At 43.0% G+C, this 15939-nt stretch overlaps 1 protein-coding gene across 1 annotated transcript in view; it reads right to left on the bottom strand.

The window, feature by feature from the left end:
• btbd7 (BTB (POZ) domain containing 7) overlaps positions 1-15939 on the bottom strand; it is a 50624-nt gene that overhangs the window by 23374 nt on the left and 11311 nt on the right. Inside the window, 2 exon segments of the mRNA XM_034313756.2 lie at positions 5399-6463; positions 8480-8735. Of these exon segments, the coding sequence (XP_034169647.2) occupies positions 5399-6463; positions 8480-8561 (1147 nt within the window). The 5' untranslated portion in view covers positions 8562-8735.

Raw genomic sequence — 15939 nt, 5'->3', positions numbered from 1 at the left:
TACGTACACGGCGAAGTTGCCGCGACAGATTTCACAGATTTTTTTTTTTCCCTTAAAGCTATCCGAGTCCTGTCCGAATCCCAGAATTCCCTGCTCCAAATTCCGAAGGCAGGCAGTTTCAGCGTCCGCTGGGAAATAATAAGAAATAACCGTTTGACTTCCTGTGAAACGGAGCAGCGAGTCCTGTAGAACTGTTACACTATATAGAGCAGAAATAACAAACATGTCGACCTGCCGGAGTTTCTGACTCAGCTTCCTCTCCCAATTTATCTTTCTTCTCTCTCCCTCTCTGGAGAAATAAGTAAAACTTCTGCCGTCCATATTGGAGTCGGCGGAGTTAATAAGAAACGATCTTCACTGCGTTCTGGTCAGTCGTTGAAAATAAAGAAAGTAATTTTCTTTAATACGATCGAGACGTACATGGGTGAATGAGTTTTCATTTATTCATTAGTCCTGTTGAATTCTGTATTCTGATTGGTCGATTAGTTTAGATTAGTGCAGCTCCAAAATTCATATTAATACAACACCGTTGCTATAGTAACAGCTCATTCGGAGAGACTTGTACGACGGACGCGCCACTAATAATAAACCAGGGCCTGAATTTCGTTTTTTAAACTCGGGGGGATTCACCCTTTACATGGGTCACATGGGGGGGATTTAAAGATTATGGAGGGAGAATAAATTTTGACACATCGAGCTAAATTAATAATCTTAAATAATTTATTTATGTCTACAGATTTTAATGTACAGGGGTTTTCAAAACAGCTTAATAACAAAATGTCATGCTCTCCTCCTCCAAACTGACATTAATATATAGTTTTAATCCAGTTCTTAATGTCTTTCAGAATCAGGGAACTTCATATATTCCAGTTTCTGTTCAATTTCTGTTTTTGTTTTTTTAAAAAAACTTTTTTCCTTCAAACTGACATTAAGAACTCGGTTTAAACTATATATTAATGTCTCTCAGTTTCAGTGTATTTCACGTGTTTCAGTTCAATTTCAGTCCCTTTTTTTTTTTTCACTGCTTGTGACTTTCTTTTCCTGTGGCTTATTCTAAGTCTTTCCTTAGAAAGTTAAGTTTATTTCGCCATAAATTAAATAACAGTTAAGGAAAAATATATTGCATACCGAGCTGTTGGCGTCTCCTCGCGGTTGAAACGTGAGAGAGGATGAATATCAGTAAGCAGGAGATTATTTTTACACACTGTCTTATGTTCATTCTTGTTAACTTTTGATAAAAGGCGCATTGTAAGACAGAGATGATGATGATGATTTCCTCGCGCTTCGTTGCGGCTGTGAGTCGGCAGGCGCGCTTTATCCGCTCACACACTATAAAGAGCAAAACAGCATTTAACGTTTGAATTTCGAGATTAAAATAATATCATTTGGAAGCTGATACTATCTTCACAAGCAGCTCATAATGACTCAGAATATTCGAGGCCACGGAGAACTACAGCGCTACAGCGACAGTCAGAGACGGCCGGCTGTTTGTGGAATTAAACTCTAAAATAAAGACACACTGTTTGAACCGGTGATTTCTTTTTCCGCGTCTGTTGATGTAATTTGATCTGAGATGAAGCAAATACATTTGTGTGGGAATTTCTCGCATTATAAAAGTTCAACTTGTGGGAATGGATTAAATTATGCGCAATCCCCACAATCCCCGTGCCGAAACTCAAGCCCTGATACCTTTACCTGTGTACTGTTTATCTCAGCTAACTGCACCATAATTCTTATTTACTCCATTTCCATTTTCTTATTTACTGCCGTTTGTATTCCTGGTCATGCATCATACTGTTTACCTTTACCTGTACACCAGGGCTCGCAAAATCGCTAGTCCGACGTCCCGGGGCTATTGTGTCATCCAGTCGGGCGACCAATATGTATTTCCGCCCTGCTATCTTACAGGGAGGAAAAATATATTGCAATGCTTTCACATTCTCTCACAAATTTAGTCGGGTAATTGTGTTGTATGTAATTTTCGGGCATCGGGGAGCCACTATCAGTATGTGGGGCATCGAAATCGCGTTTGAACGCGCTTTCAACTTTCACTTTCAATTCACGATCGCGCAAACTGTGTATCAGTGACGCTCGTCCTGTCAGTCGTTACTATCCTCACGGGACAAGTGAAATCTTAAACACGTGATAGAGATCACATGCGCAGTGGAGAAAATCGCTGATAGTTACGTGTGTCGATGTTTCAGATTCAGAATCTGACACAGACTGAATTATGTTCTATACTGTTTTTACAAGTTCATAAAAATTTCAGTTCAGATAGAACCCCATATTTGTATTGATGATTGTAATTTGCTTATGATTTTATACGATTGATATGATAGGATTGTCTCCTGTACAATATTCTATATTAAAAATAATGTCTTTTTTTTTTTTTTTGGGCTACTTAAAATCATTTCGGGCTACCAAAATCTGAAGATCGCCTGCACGAAGGGCTACCAGGGATTTTGAAATTTTGCGAGCCCTGTACACTGTTAACTTATTGCACCATAACCTTGTTACCTCATTGGATGCTAACTGCGTTTCGTTGTCTCTGTACTCGCACTCTGACAACAGCTGCGTTTACATGGACGCTAATAATCCGATCGTAATTGGACTAAAAGCACATTCAGATTTAATAAGTCACATATAAACACGTCAGTCAGAATGAATTGGACAAAACTGATTAAAATTTCATTCGGATCGTAAGGGGTGGTTTAAACCTTTTCTAATCCGATGGAGAGGACATATAAACACTTCATCGAGTTGAAAATGAAACCAGATAGTTCTGCGCATGTGCAATGACGTACAAATCTCGTAATGACGTATGACGCACGGCTGTGAGCGGTATTGGGGCTCTGACCCTAGCCTCACCAGGTGCCATGTTCCCCTCCACCATGGAGCATCGTGTCATTAATGACTGTCGTGTCATCCTACAATTCTCCTTCCACTCCTCGTCTGTGAAGTGGTGCAACACGACGTTGTCCCACCGGTCCTTGCTTCGGACCCTCATCCACAGACGCCTTGTTCTGGGCTCGGGAAGGGGCGTTTTAACTGCTTGATAAATACACGCAGTACCGCACAAACATCACGCGCTCGTCGTCTTCTAATTAGCAGCTGAAGTAGGCAAATGTTAAGTCTGCTTTTTAAAATGAAAAAAAGAAGCAATGGCGAGAGAGCGGCTGCTTGTATCTGCGTGTTGGAACGGCGGGAAACGTGTAATCGTGCACTGTGCGCATGTCAGAAGATCAAATCCGATTCTGACGCGTAAACGCGCACATCAACCCGATTACTTTATTCAGCGTTCTTGTAAACACTGCGATCGGATTAATCAATCTGATTGATTTCATTCCGATTGAAACAAAAAGTGTAAATGTAAACGTGACTAATGACAATAAAGTCGAACCTAAACTAACCAACTGCGTTTTTTTTTTTTTTTGTAATATTGGTAACATTTTTCATACTGTAAATCAAACCGGGTCGTAATTTTGCGTTGTGTATATATATATATACGACTCGTAAGATAAATTCATTTCTGTAAGCTTTCTGTAATAATGTGTAGGTGAAGCATGAATAAGGAGTTATAGTGACATGGTGCGCACTGGAACTAAGAGCTCCAGCGACCGCTAAAAGAAATTATTCCTCTGTCAATACTCCATTTTGTGAAATCACTGATGTGGGACGCTGAATCAATTCCTTTATCATGGAACGATCAATAACAATGGAAAAGGGGGAAAAATAATAATAATAATAATAATGAACCAGGGGACTGAGGAGCAGTTTGGGTTTTCAGGGATGATCGATGCTCCGTAACGCCGCCATCACCATCACCGTTTCAGACCGAGGACTTCGGGTGTATTTTAGTAATCGAGTGTTATACCGATTATTCCATCGATTAATCGAGTAATATGGATAAGAAGTAATTTGTCTTTATTAAAGAGAAATACTAAATATACAAGAGAAAATAAGATAGGTCTCTTAAAATAAACAACTAAGAGAGAGAAAGAGAGAAAGAGACAATCAGCGTGAATGGCGCTTTGGTCTTTCACAAAACGTAGCTAACTCCGGGACATCGTAACTAGCCACCATGTTGATTTACGATCTTAAATAGTCACTACATATAGCTACAATCAACATGCGTTTTTACTGGCCTTCATTTCAACTAGCCGTCGTATTGATTTAGAGTAAATGCGAACGCTGACGTTGCCTTGTGTCGACTCCGCGCCGTGGATTTCTTCAGTTCAGTCTTACAGTCAACACACTGTACGGAGTTTTCTTTCGGTTTTAGTTGGAAATGATCCCGAACTTTGGAAACTTTCTGCCGTTTTCTTTGGCCTGAATCTTCTTCCTCCATTTTTCATTCCGCCGCGTCTTCTGTGTTTACATCACATGTCCGGCGTTTATCGGGTTGCGCGTCAGTAATAATAGTCCGTGCGGAAACACGGTGTTCCGCGTGTGTAGTTACAGTAAATGGACTAAACGAAGCCTCGAGGCAAATAATTATTTGTATTCGAGTTATTCGAGTTAGTCGAGGAATCGTTTCAGCCCTATTCGGGTGTGTTTCAGTGAAACACTCACATGTGAATTTAGTCCTGCTCATTTCCCCCTGCGGCAGCCGGGACAAAACAAAACACGCTCATTAACCCCAGTCGTTATAATGGTTTATCTGTCGGCGGGAAGCTGCTCAAACTCTACGCTCATCTCCAGAAATAGAAACGCTTAAATCTGTTCAAACGCATGATTAAGAAAAGGAGAGGAGGAGGAGAAGAAGAAGAGTGCTTCCAGCAGAGCAGATAGAGGAATACAGGAATACCTGATGAGCATTAATCACAACACACACACACACACACACACACACACACACACATACACTTCATCTTCACACTGTTTTAACACTCCCTTCTGACGGAGTACGTGGATTCATTAAGCCACAGAAAGAAAGACAAAACTGGAGCGAGAGAACAAGAGAGAAAGAGATAGAGAGATGGAAAAGGAGACGAAAAATCCAGAAATTGGATTAAAAGCATCAGCCAAATGAATAAATATAAATATAACATTAAAAAAAACGTCATCTTCAAATTCTATTTTTAGTCGTCTAACGCTGCTCTGTTGAAACGCGCACTTGTTAAACGTTGTGGTCGCTGTAATCACTCAGGCTGCGTAACGTAGCGCGCCGCGGACCAATCAGTGCCTGCGATATTCACGTTTTATTCGTAGCTGTTTAACCACCGGAGAAAGAAACGAATCTCACTCCCTGTAATTCAGCATCGCGCTCACTGCAGCTCACTACAGCACTGATGTTACTCCCGATGTAGAGAGGATGTGTGCGTACCAAAATTACAAATTAGAGTCAATCAACGTGATTTAGGTTTTATTTGATGTATTAGCGAGTGGACACACTCACCCTGCGCGAGCATGCTGAACTCGAGGAAGAGGGCGATGTGGTACAGCTCCATGGCTTCCTCGGCTCTGCTCATGCTTCCCTTTCCGGCGGCTAAAGCCTGAGCTTCACCCAGACTGCCGGCCGAGGGGCTGCTCCGCACCACGCGCTCCAGCTCCACCGCGTCCGTGTACATGCAGTGCAGCACCACGCCGGCGTACTTCCGCGGGATGATGGACTCGTTCAGTACGATGCGCGCGGGCGTCGAGTCCTCTTCGGCCGCGCGCACGCGCCGCTGCAGCAGGTTCCGGAAGAACGGCGAGCGCGCTGCCAGGACGGCTTTATGAGCCTTCAGCTCCTCCTCCTCTCCGCTCATGTCTGCTCCGAAAGGTTCGTCCGGCTCGGAGTCGGAGGAGAAGCAGAGCACGGAGTCGTAGTAGCACATTCTCTGGCGGAGCTCGCGCATGTCCGTCTCCAGGGAGCTGGGCGTCCCGAACTCCTCGCTGAGCCGCAGCAGGACGTCCACGTTGTGCAGGCGGGTGTCTTCGGCGCCCAGCTCGCCGGTGTACAGGTAACGCAGCAGCGCTGAGAACATGGAGGCGTCCATCCCCGCCGTGCCCACGTCCAGGAGCAGCTGGGTGCTGTACCCGGGCGACGACGACAGCAGCGTCCTGAAGAAGGGGCAGCGTGCGGCCAGGACGGCTCGGTGAGCGGCGAAGCGCGTGTCCTGGAAGATGAGCTCCACGTCTGTGCAGTATTTGTGCTGGTAAAGAGAGGCCAGGTCCTGGGACAGGGTGCGAGCCTCGGGGCGGGCCAGACACGCCTGCATGCTGAGCTCCTTGAGCGCGGCCGTGCCCTCGTACTCCTCCACCAGGGCGGCGACGTCGCGTACGTCCCAGCCCGAGAGCAGATCCCTCATGTGGCGCGCGTGATCTGCCGAGCGGCTCGCCTTGCGCCGCTTAATGAACCGCCTCTTCAGCGTGGCCAGGCTCGAGCTCTTCTTCTTCTTGTCCTGAGGTTTCTCGGGGCAATGCTCCAAGCTGTAGAGCTTTGACTCAACTCCATAACCCTGGGGTGCATAGGATGTGCCTGTGCAGTCACACACACACACACACACACACACACACGAATAAAGACTTTTGTATTCATGTAAAGCGAATAGGTTGTGCCATCAGTGCTCTATGACTGTATAAACTATAAAACTTATTTATATTCATATAAATGTTAATAATGCAGATGATACGGTTAGTAAAGACACTCATTTTCATTCTAAAATGGAGGAAATGGAGGAAAAGGCATTACTGCCACCCACTGAGGTGTGAATGAGTCACGCGTTGGTGTTTAGTGATTAATAAAGCTTGTGACACTATGAACAACTGTTGTGCTCCGGCATGTGTTGATATCCTTGACATATTATCTGTTACACGTGAACGTGCAATTCGTTAATTAATCTTTATTTGTTTGACATGCATCATGATGTTTTAAACATAATAACAAGATCAGAGCTGCGAGGATCTGCTAGGAGGTGATTCCTCTCGACATCAGACACGCTCAACGTGTGAAGTACGCCAGCGTACCGTTTAAGAAAACACGTCCGATCCGATCCGATCTGATCCTGAGTTTCGGGTCGGTACTGGATCTGATATTGATGCTAAGTGAGCAGGATTTTCTTTTCTGTCTCAGTGTGGACATGATTAAGTGTGTCCTGGCCACAGTGACATGATGCACAGCCGTGGTGAACCTCAGCACTCCTGAGCAGCTCGTTTACACGGCGCTGTCCTCTGGGACGAACGCTACTTCATCATCTCGGCACACCGAACTTATTAAACTAATGGGATTAAACCTTTTAAAGCGTGATTAACACCACATTAACACAGTATTCGGGGAGCTTCTGTTCACTGTCTTCTCAAACGCGGTTTGTGGTGATATTGATTTTTCCCCTGCTTAAGATTTACCCTTAAAAAAAATTAGATTTAATCGCAATTTAATAAAATGACACTGAAAATAAAACCTAATGCTACGGAGTGGCGCTTCTGAGTGTCACTGGGCTTACACGCAAACTTCTAGGATATCAGCAGGTTTATCATCAAACACTGAATCACTGCTTTGTGAAGCACTGAATCATTGTCTTATGAATCAAAACGAATCGTAACAGATTCAGTGGCATCATCAAACATTGAATCATTGTCTTATAAATCAAAACGAATCGTAACAGATTCAGTGGTATCGTCAAACATTGAATCACTGCTTTATGACTCACTGAATCACTACCTTATGAATCAAATCATAACAGATTCAGTGATATCATCAAACACTGAATCACTGTCTTAGGAATCAAATCGAATCGTAACAGATTCAGTAATTTCGTCAAACATTGAATCATTGTCTTATAAATCAAAACGAATCGTAACAGATTCAGTGGTATCATCAAACATTGAATCACTGCTTTACGAATCAAATCAAATTGAATCGTAGTAGATTCGGTGGTATCGTCAAACACTGAGTCACTGCTTTATGACTCACTGAATCACTACCTTATGAATCAAATCATAACAGATTCAGTGATATCGTCAAACATTGAATCATTGTCTTATGAATCAAATCGAATCGTAACAGATTCAGTGGCATCATCAAACTCTGAATCATTGTCTTATGAATCGAATCGTAACAAATTTAGTGATATCGTCAAACAGTGAATCACTGCTTTATGAATCAAATCAAATCGTAACAGATTCAGTGGTATCGTCAAACACTGAATCACTGTCTTATGAATCAAATCGAATCAAATCGTAGTAGATTCAGTGGTATCATTAAACACTGAATCTTATGATTCAAAACGAATCGTAACAGATTCAGTGACTTCGTAAAACATTGAATCACTGCTTTATGACTCACTGAATCACTACCTTATGAATCAAATCATAACAGATTCAGTGATATCGTCAAACATTGAATCATTGCCTTATGAATCAAAACGAATCGTAACGGATTCAAATAGTGAATCGCTACCTTATGAATCGAATCACATCGGATTCAGAGGCATCGTAAATTACCCCATGCAGAATGACTTTAATAAGTAAAAAACAGAAGTGAGGGAAGAATTACCTATGAAGGTTTGCTGAGTAGGTGAATGTCCCCCGAATCGAGGGGAACACGAGTGAGGATAGCTGGAGGCATTAACCCCCATCTTCTTCCTCTTCCTCCTCCTCTTTTTGACGTGCACGGCTGGTGCCACCCTGCTAAATCATTCCGCTCCGGTGATAACACACCGCCCGGTTCACAGCTTCACTCGCTCAGGCCTGAGGAGACGAGGAGACACTGGAGCGCCGTCAGCCATTCCTCTGTGTGTGTGTGTGTGTGTCTGAGAGAGAGAGAAAGAAAGAACGAGAGAGACAGAGAGAGAGAGAGAGAGAGAGAGAGAGAGAGATTAAATTCCAGTAGAAACGCTCCACTTTACAGTCTCATCATTTCACACAGGTAAGAAGAGACATGTCTCATCATCACACATCAATACATATAATAATAGAATCATTTTCCTATAACAGCACGTCTCCATGTGTTTATTCCTCTTATACCACACAATTTTTATCTGTTTATATTCAATTCAATTCAATTTTAGTTGTATAGCGCTTTTAACAATGGACATTGTCACAAAGCAGCTTTACAGAAATAAATGGATTCACAAAAAATATATTGTAAATATGTGAATTTATCTCTAATGAGCGAGCCAGAGGTGACGGTGGTGAGGAAAAACTCCCTGAGATGATATGAGGAAGAAACCTTGAGAGGAACCAGACTCAAAAGGGAATCCATCCTCATCTGGGTGCAACGGATAGTGCGATTATAAATCATTCCCTTCTATTATTGTGTACTATAAGGACAAATAGTGCAATTGTGCAACTAGTAAATTCATCACAGTTTTTGTAAGAAGTCTAGTTGGTTAAAATCTATCCACCGTCCACTGATGGAGTCCTGAGTACGAAGCTGCTCGTGGCAACCGCAGTCCCAAAGCCACTACAGCAATCACAGTCCCAAGCCATTACAGTACAGTACAGTACAGCTCCCCATATGAGATCCTCAAGCCATCTCCACAGCCCCCAGGTGGCTCCATCCCCAGCAATCCAACTGGTTCTTCAGGCCGTCCATATGGGGCCACCACCAGCAGCAGCGAGCGAACACAACCGATCAGAACTCCAACCAGAAGTAGGGCATCAGGATGGGTCAGGAAGTGAGGAGGAGCAGAAGGTGCATCAGGATGGGATGGGTTACATTTCATGACACAAGTTAGTTCCAGGTTTCACTTACAGTAGAGCAGCTATAAACAGTTATTCCATCACCAGCGTCTCTTTCTCTCTTTTTTAAACTTAATGAGACAAAAAAAAAAAAGCAACGTCTCATTACAGGAAACTTCACTTTATCAACAATTCGTTTAGAAAGAGAAAGAGAGAGAGAAAGAGAGAGAGCGCTAACCTGAAAATCATCACCAACAGCATAATGTACTCTACTCCTTCCCAGAAATACCTGATTTTTTTTCCCCTTGAACTGGCAACGAACAGTAAGCCGTCACCTCAGTGCCAAGAAAGACATTTCTCCGAGCTTGCTGTTTCACAGAACCTCCGCGTTAAGAGCTACTGCTCCATCCTGATATTTAGGCTATGCTTCATTTTCGTGTGCAATCTGGAGCAGACAGAAACAGCTCTCTGGGGAAGCATATAGCAGGTCTGGGAGACAAAAAGAGCTTAAACGTGTCCCACTTGTGATATCCAGAGGAGAGAAAGTAATATAAGAACCCACAGAACACATTCTGGGGCAAATAAATAACTCTTCTGTTTCAGCACAAATCCAGAGGGATAATAAGCAGTTCTGGCGAGATCAATCACATGTCTGAGGTAGAAACTGGAGTGTGTGTGTGTGTGTGTGTGTGTGTGTGAATACACACGGGGTTTTACGGTAACCACCAGTTTCAGGAGATGCGAGGTGTAGGGGAAGAGGCGGAGCTTCCACAGAGTGTCAGGTATACCGCCGTGAAGTCCTGCTGGAAAGTCGCGATTACAAGGTGAGCGCACCGGAACGCCATCATGATGATTTTCTACAAGTCGTGATGTTCCAAGTGCCGAGGAGGAGGTGGATTGGGGGGGGCAACGGGGTGGTGGGGGTGGATTGGGAGGGCAATAGCGTGGTTAGCGGGTGGCGCGTGTCAAGAAAAGAAAAAAAAAAAAACCCGGCTGCTAATATGAAAGCAGACAAGATGATTTCAGTGACAATTATTCACGTTAACTGTCTTCTTCTTCTTCTTCTTCTTCTTCTTCTTCCAGTAAGGCTGAATAAACTTCTTGGCATCGAACGTACGAGAAAATAAATAAAAACGAAAGTTCTCACGCCATCTGTTTTTCCAACCAAAACCACTTGAACACACACCATGTCGTAATCAGAACCCCGGGACTCGTACGCATGAACATCCCGTACAGCCATAACATCGAAGAGTTCGGAAACGCAACTGTCAATCATTCCAGATTCTATGTGACGTTTCTATCTGAGAAAATAAGGAAGACGTAAAGGGTAAAGGTTGTCAGGTCTGAAGAGTCTTACTGCAGCTTTTTATGCCACGTTAAATAGATAGATAGATAGATAAATAGATAGACAGATAGATGAAAAAGTTGACATGTGGCGCGAGCTGAAATTTCGGCAATGCCGCAGCGCCTCCCCCTGCTCCCCAAACACTGAGCTGCATTGTTCCTCAGAAGCCCCAGAAGGCCCCGGGGTTCTCAGGTTACTCTTTTGTGGTCCCAGGCCTCCTGCCGAGGCAGCACAAAGACTCTCGGGCTCCGGTTTCAGGCCCAGTCACAACAGCGGCGAGTCCTGCACATGTGTACGTCCGTGTTTTGACCGTTTCCCTCCTGCGTGCGGCGTCTGGAATGTTCTCGACATCAAAGCCGTGGCGTGAATAAAAAGCCGACTTTGATCCTGACTGCTGAATGAAAGCAAGAAGAACAAACTGCTGCATGTCAGCACTGCGGGAGAGGATACTCACAAGGGGAACGGATTTAGAGAGAGAAAAAAAAAAAAAAAGAAAGAAAGACAGATGCTATTTGTATCCAGGTGGAAATAGGAATGCGGTTGTTGCAAATATAGTAGCTGAAACTGGCTACTGGAATACACACTGTAATAATACTGCTGTGTTCATAACTACGGAAACTCTGAGCTGAAAAATAAAAACATTACGATAGCTCATGTAGCGTATGGAAGAGCATAAGGCTAGCATTATTGCATTAATGTATATTTTTATATTTTAACAAACCACGGTGTATATGAGCAAAAATCTCAGCAAGGAAGAACCAATCCAAACAGTTGAGAAACAAAAAATTCAACCACACAAGACAGCTACGAACGCAGTAGCGGCGATGAAGAAACGGAAACAAAATATGCTAAAAGACAAAAAAAAAAAAAAAAACCTCACGCGAGCCCTCGGGTTTTCCACACGAGCTGATTTCTGGATTGATGACATAAGCAGAACGGGGTAATTTTTTGTACAGTGTGATGAGTCATCTTAAAAGAGCGCTGAAATCGTCACATACGGTCGGTTTTATGGTAAGCTGCGTTGCCAAAGAGCACATCGAAAAATCTACAACTCTTGATTAACAATTATAATTAATTTGTCATCAGATATCAACTGGAAAACATTTTTTTTTTTTTTTTTTTTTTTTTTTAGACCAACTGTCCTGAAATTCTCGGTCTGCGCTACCGACTGCCAAAACACAAGCCAAGCCATCTGGCAATTTCCAGCTTCCTTAATACTGCTATATATTACTGACAGGATCAGGATCTGGACTCGCACGTGCGCGACTGAGTACAAATTCAACTCGCATTTAAAAAATAAAAATAAAAAAAAAAAAAAGCAAATAAAAGTAAAGCCGATCAGTTTGCAAAAGTGACGAGGCGCACAAACTTTTTCATGAAAAATGATAAATGATAAATGATAGTTCTGTCTATCATCTGACTTCTGACTACGTCTCCATTTTGTGCAGAAACATTAAAAAAATAAATAAATACGAGACCAACGCGGATGAAGGATTGGTTGTGGAGATGCAGGCAGAGACGACCGTCTGTTCTGCAAAGAGAACTGGAGCTACATTGTAAAGAAATGCAGCCAAATAATTTCTTATAGAAGCAACATTACTGTGTTTATATTTTGCCTTCACTCTCTTACACACTAACAGACGAATGATAAACTGGATTCAGGGATCTGCTGCGCATGACAGGATATGAATTTGATTTCCTCTCGGATTCTCGCTGGCTGTTTCTCAGCAGCGTAATTGTTACTACATGATTCATCGCTGAGAAAATCAAGTGAACGGAAAACGAGCAACGAATAATTGTACTAAAATTGCGCAGTGTGTGTGCTCGGCACAAAACTCTTTCTCTATAGAACCCTGTGTGAACGTCAGTTATTTCCTGTCATCAAGTGAATGGAGTCATTTCCAATAAAGAACGTTTCCAGTCTAAAATTAGCTACGTTGCGTTTAAACTTCCTATTTTCTTTTAATGACCAGCTCCTGCTCCTATATTTAGCTGGAAATGTGCAAACGTATACAATTTAAAACAGTTTTAAAATGCGAAGTAGCCATGGTGATAAAAACCGAGCAAGAGCTATTTTCCACAAATCACAACACTTACGATATTCTTACAATCTAAACTATTCTCTCAGAAATAAAGAGAACAAAACTGTACTTTTCCTTGTGTTTTCTTCAGGTGGTATCATCAGGGGGATTTCCTTTATAACTTTAGGATGTATGAAATAATTTACGGTGCATAATTGAACCACTGATCCTTTAAAACGTTACTTTAGAAGATATTAAATGTACCACGAACACCTTCGCACGCTAAAGGCACAAACAGTGACCTGCTGATGGTGTCACGTGAACGATGAGGGGAAAAAGTACCTCGTATCTTGATCCCTCAGACGACGCGAACGTTAACGCCATTCTCAGATCTCAGACTGTATTAATACCGCTCGATTTCTAATAGAAAGTACGACGGTAAGAAAAATGCTTTCCTGAGTTTGTGCCATCTGTAAGAGCCGCGCTCAGCCGAGTTAAACTTCATTAATATTCCCTTAATTCCTGTGAGCAAACAGGCGACGTACCACCTGTAGAATGCGTGTAATAAAAAGGCCAAGCAAAGGCTAAAGCAAACATTTGGAGAAATGTGCCTGAGTGTTGAGCAACACTTCAGTGTGCCAGAAATGATGGGTAAATAAATCATCATCTTACTAACGCCAGCTGAACTCCAGCTAAAACTGAAGGGAGAGAGACGATTATGAAATACAAACATTTTCCACACAGCGAGGCTTGCCAATGTCAGCATGGCACACAGCACTGCACATTCCTGTAAGCAGGTTATACTGAAATTTAATTAATATGGAGCGTAGAGACAAATCAAACACAAACACTGATTATTAATTCTTTTTCCAAATGCAGACACTTTCGAATTAAATAAGTAGGACAAAGAAGGTAACCTCAAAAAAAAAAAAAAAAAAAAGATCAGATAGCAATAAACTAAACTGCAAATGATATCGCTGAAGAAAATCGCTCGCAATGATTCAACACATTTTCCAGACACATAATACTGTACGTGTGACGAAGCAAACAAAGCAAATCAAACTGAAATCTAACGAATCGTGAATCACACCCAGAGAAAAGGAGAAAAGTTTCATTTTAAGTAGCAAACCGCGAAACTCCAATCTGAAAATGTTCCATAACACCACGCATCTCGCTATCAGTATTTGACGGAATTGACGAGTAGCAAAAAACATCCGTAATTAGTCATATATTGTTGCATCTCTACACACGAAGCGCAGAGGCAAGCGTGGATTTTTCAATCCCTGGGTCACGCAGTTCTTTTTTTAAAATAAAGCATTATTAACTTTTAACTGTTGAGGAAGCGACTGTAGGTAGCTGCTGTAACACGAGGGGACGTTTGACAACATTTAGGCCTAATCCCAATTCTATTTTATACCCCTACACCTTCGCCTACCCCTTCGCCTACCCCTACACCTTCACCTACCCCTTCGCCTACCCCTACACCTACCCCTTCACCTACCCCTTCACCTACCCCTTCACCTTCACCTACCCCTTCGCCTACCCCTACACCTACCCCTTCACCTACCCCTTCACCTACCCCTTCGCCTACCCCTTCGCCTACCCCTTCGCCTACCCCTTCCCCTTCGCCTACCCCTTTCACCTACCCCTACCCCTTTCACCTACCCCTACCCCCTCACCTACCCCTTTGCCTTGTGTCTAGGGTTAGGGGTGAAAATATTCCCCTAAGAATTGGGACTCCACTACTATACAGTTACACGTCATCATACGTCATCTAGGTCCTTATTCTCTCTCTCTCTCTCGAATTGGCAATATTTGAGAAAAAAGTTTAACGATTTCTAATTATTGGGGAGACTAGCCCCCCCCTCAATAGGGCCTTTCGCACCGTGGAAACCTTTTCATAGTACCTGAACTAATTGTGGAACTACCCACTTTTTGGCGTTTTCGCACCTGGGTGTGATTTTAGTACCGACTGCCTTTTTCGAGAACCAGATTAGCTCCTACTCCGGAGCAGGGTCTAACCAGCACAACTGGTACTATCCGTGACGTAAGTAGACGCTGATTGGCCAAACGCGTATGAAAACGCCGTCACCCGCCATGATTTAAAACGCCGTGTAAACATACTGTAGTGTCGACTTATTTCACAAGTACGGAGAACAGCGATAGATGGACGCGAGACACGACAGAAACACGGCTCCGATCACAGCGTCCGCCATCCTCCGTTTGTTTACGTTGTTCTTCTTTGTTTCCGTTGTTGAACGCCGCGCACAAATGACGTCGCTGTCGACTGGCAGCGAATGCAGCCCTTTAAACGGTACCGGCAAACTTTAGCGATTTTTTGCAAACACTTATTTGAGTAACATCACCGTAAATAGGAACACATGATTAAATGTAACATAAAACAAATGATTTATGTTCATTAATATCTTTATTAACGTCAATAATGTAAATTTGCGGGTCTTTTTGTTCGCTCGGGCGGCCATGTTGCCGCTGTAGCCGGTTTACGCTGATACCAAAAGAGAATTAAGACACCTCTAACCCTTCACGTGAACGCGCGAAACAGAGGGGTAGGGGAAAGGGGAAGGGCTAAGGGGTAGAAATGGGATTGGGCCTTCCTGTAACTAGAAACAGATAAAAAGTACAACATCGTTCTTTAATTAACATTAAATTGTAATGGATGGAAAATCACTCTGGTATAAGAGGAATAAAACACTTTTGGACATCTTGTTATAAGAACATAATCCTCTTCAGGGTGGAAACAGTGACTCCACTTCATCACACCACCCTGTCGTTGATTATTTTACTACGGCAGCCTGACACACAGGTTCGAGACCCAATTCAGCAGGAAGTGTAGATACATCCGCCTCTGTAGATACGTCGATAGATTCAACATCCAATAAACTGTAACGTTCAGCTTCGTTTTTGTGCCTCAACGGATGTGTGGATCGCAGCAGTGTTGACTACAGC

The sequence above is a fragment of the Pangasianodon hypophthalmus genome, chromosome 19 (assembly GCF_027358585.1).
Source record: "Pangasianodon hypophthalmus isolate fPanHyp1 chromosome 19, fPanHyp1.pri, whole genome shotgun sequence".
Taxonomy (NCBI): domain Eukaryota; kingdom Metazoa; phylum Chordata; class Actinopteri; order Siluriformes; family Pangasiidae; genus Pangasianodon; species Pangasianodon hypophthalmus.
Note: the sequence above shows the minus strand (reverse complement) of the source record. Positions and strands in the feature narration are given on the sequence as shown.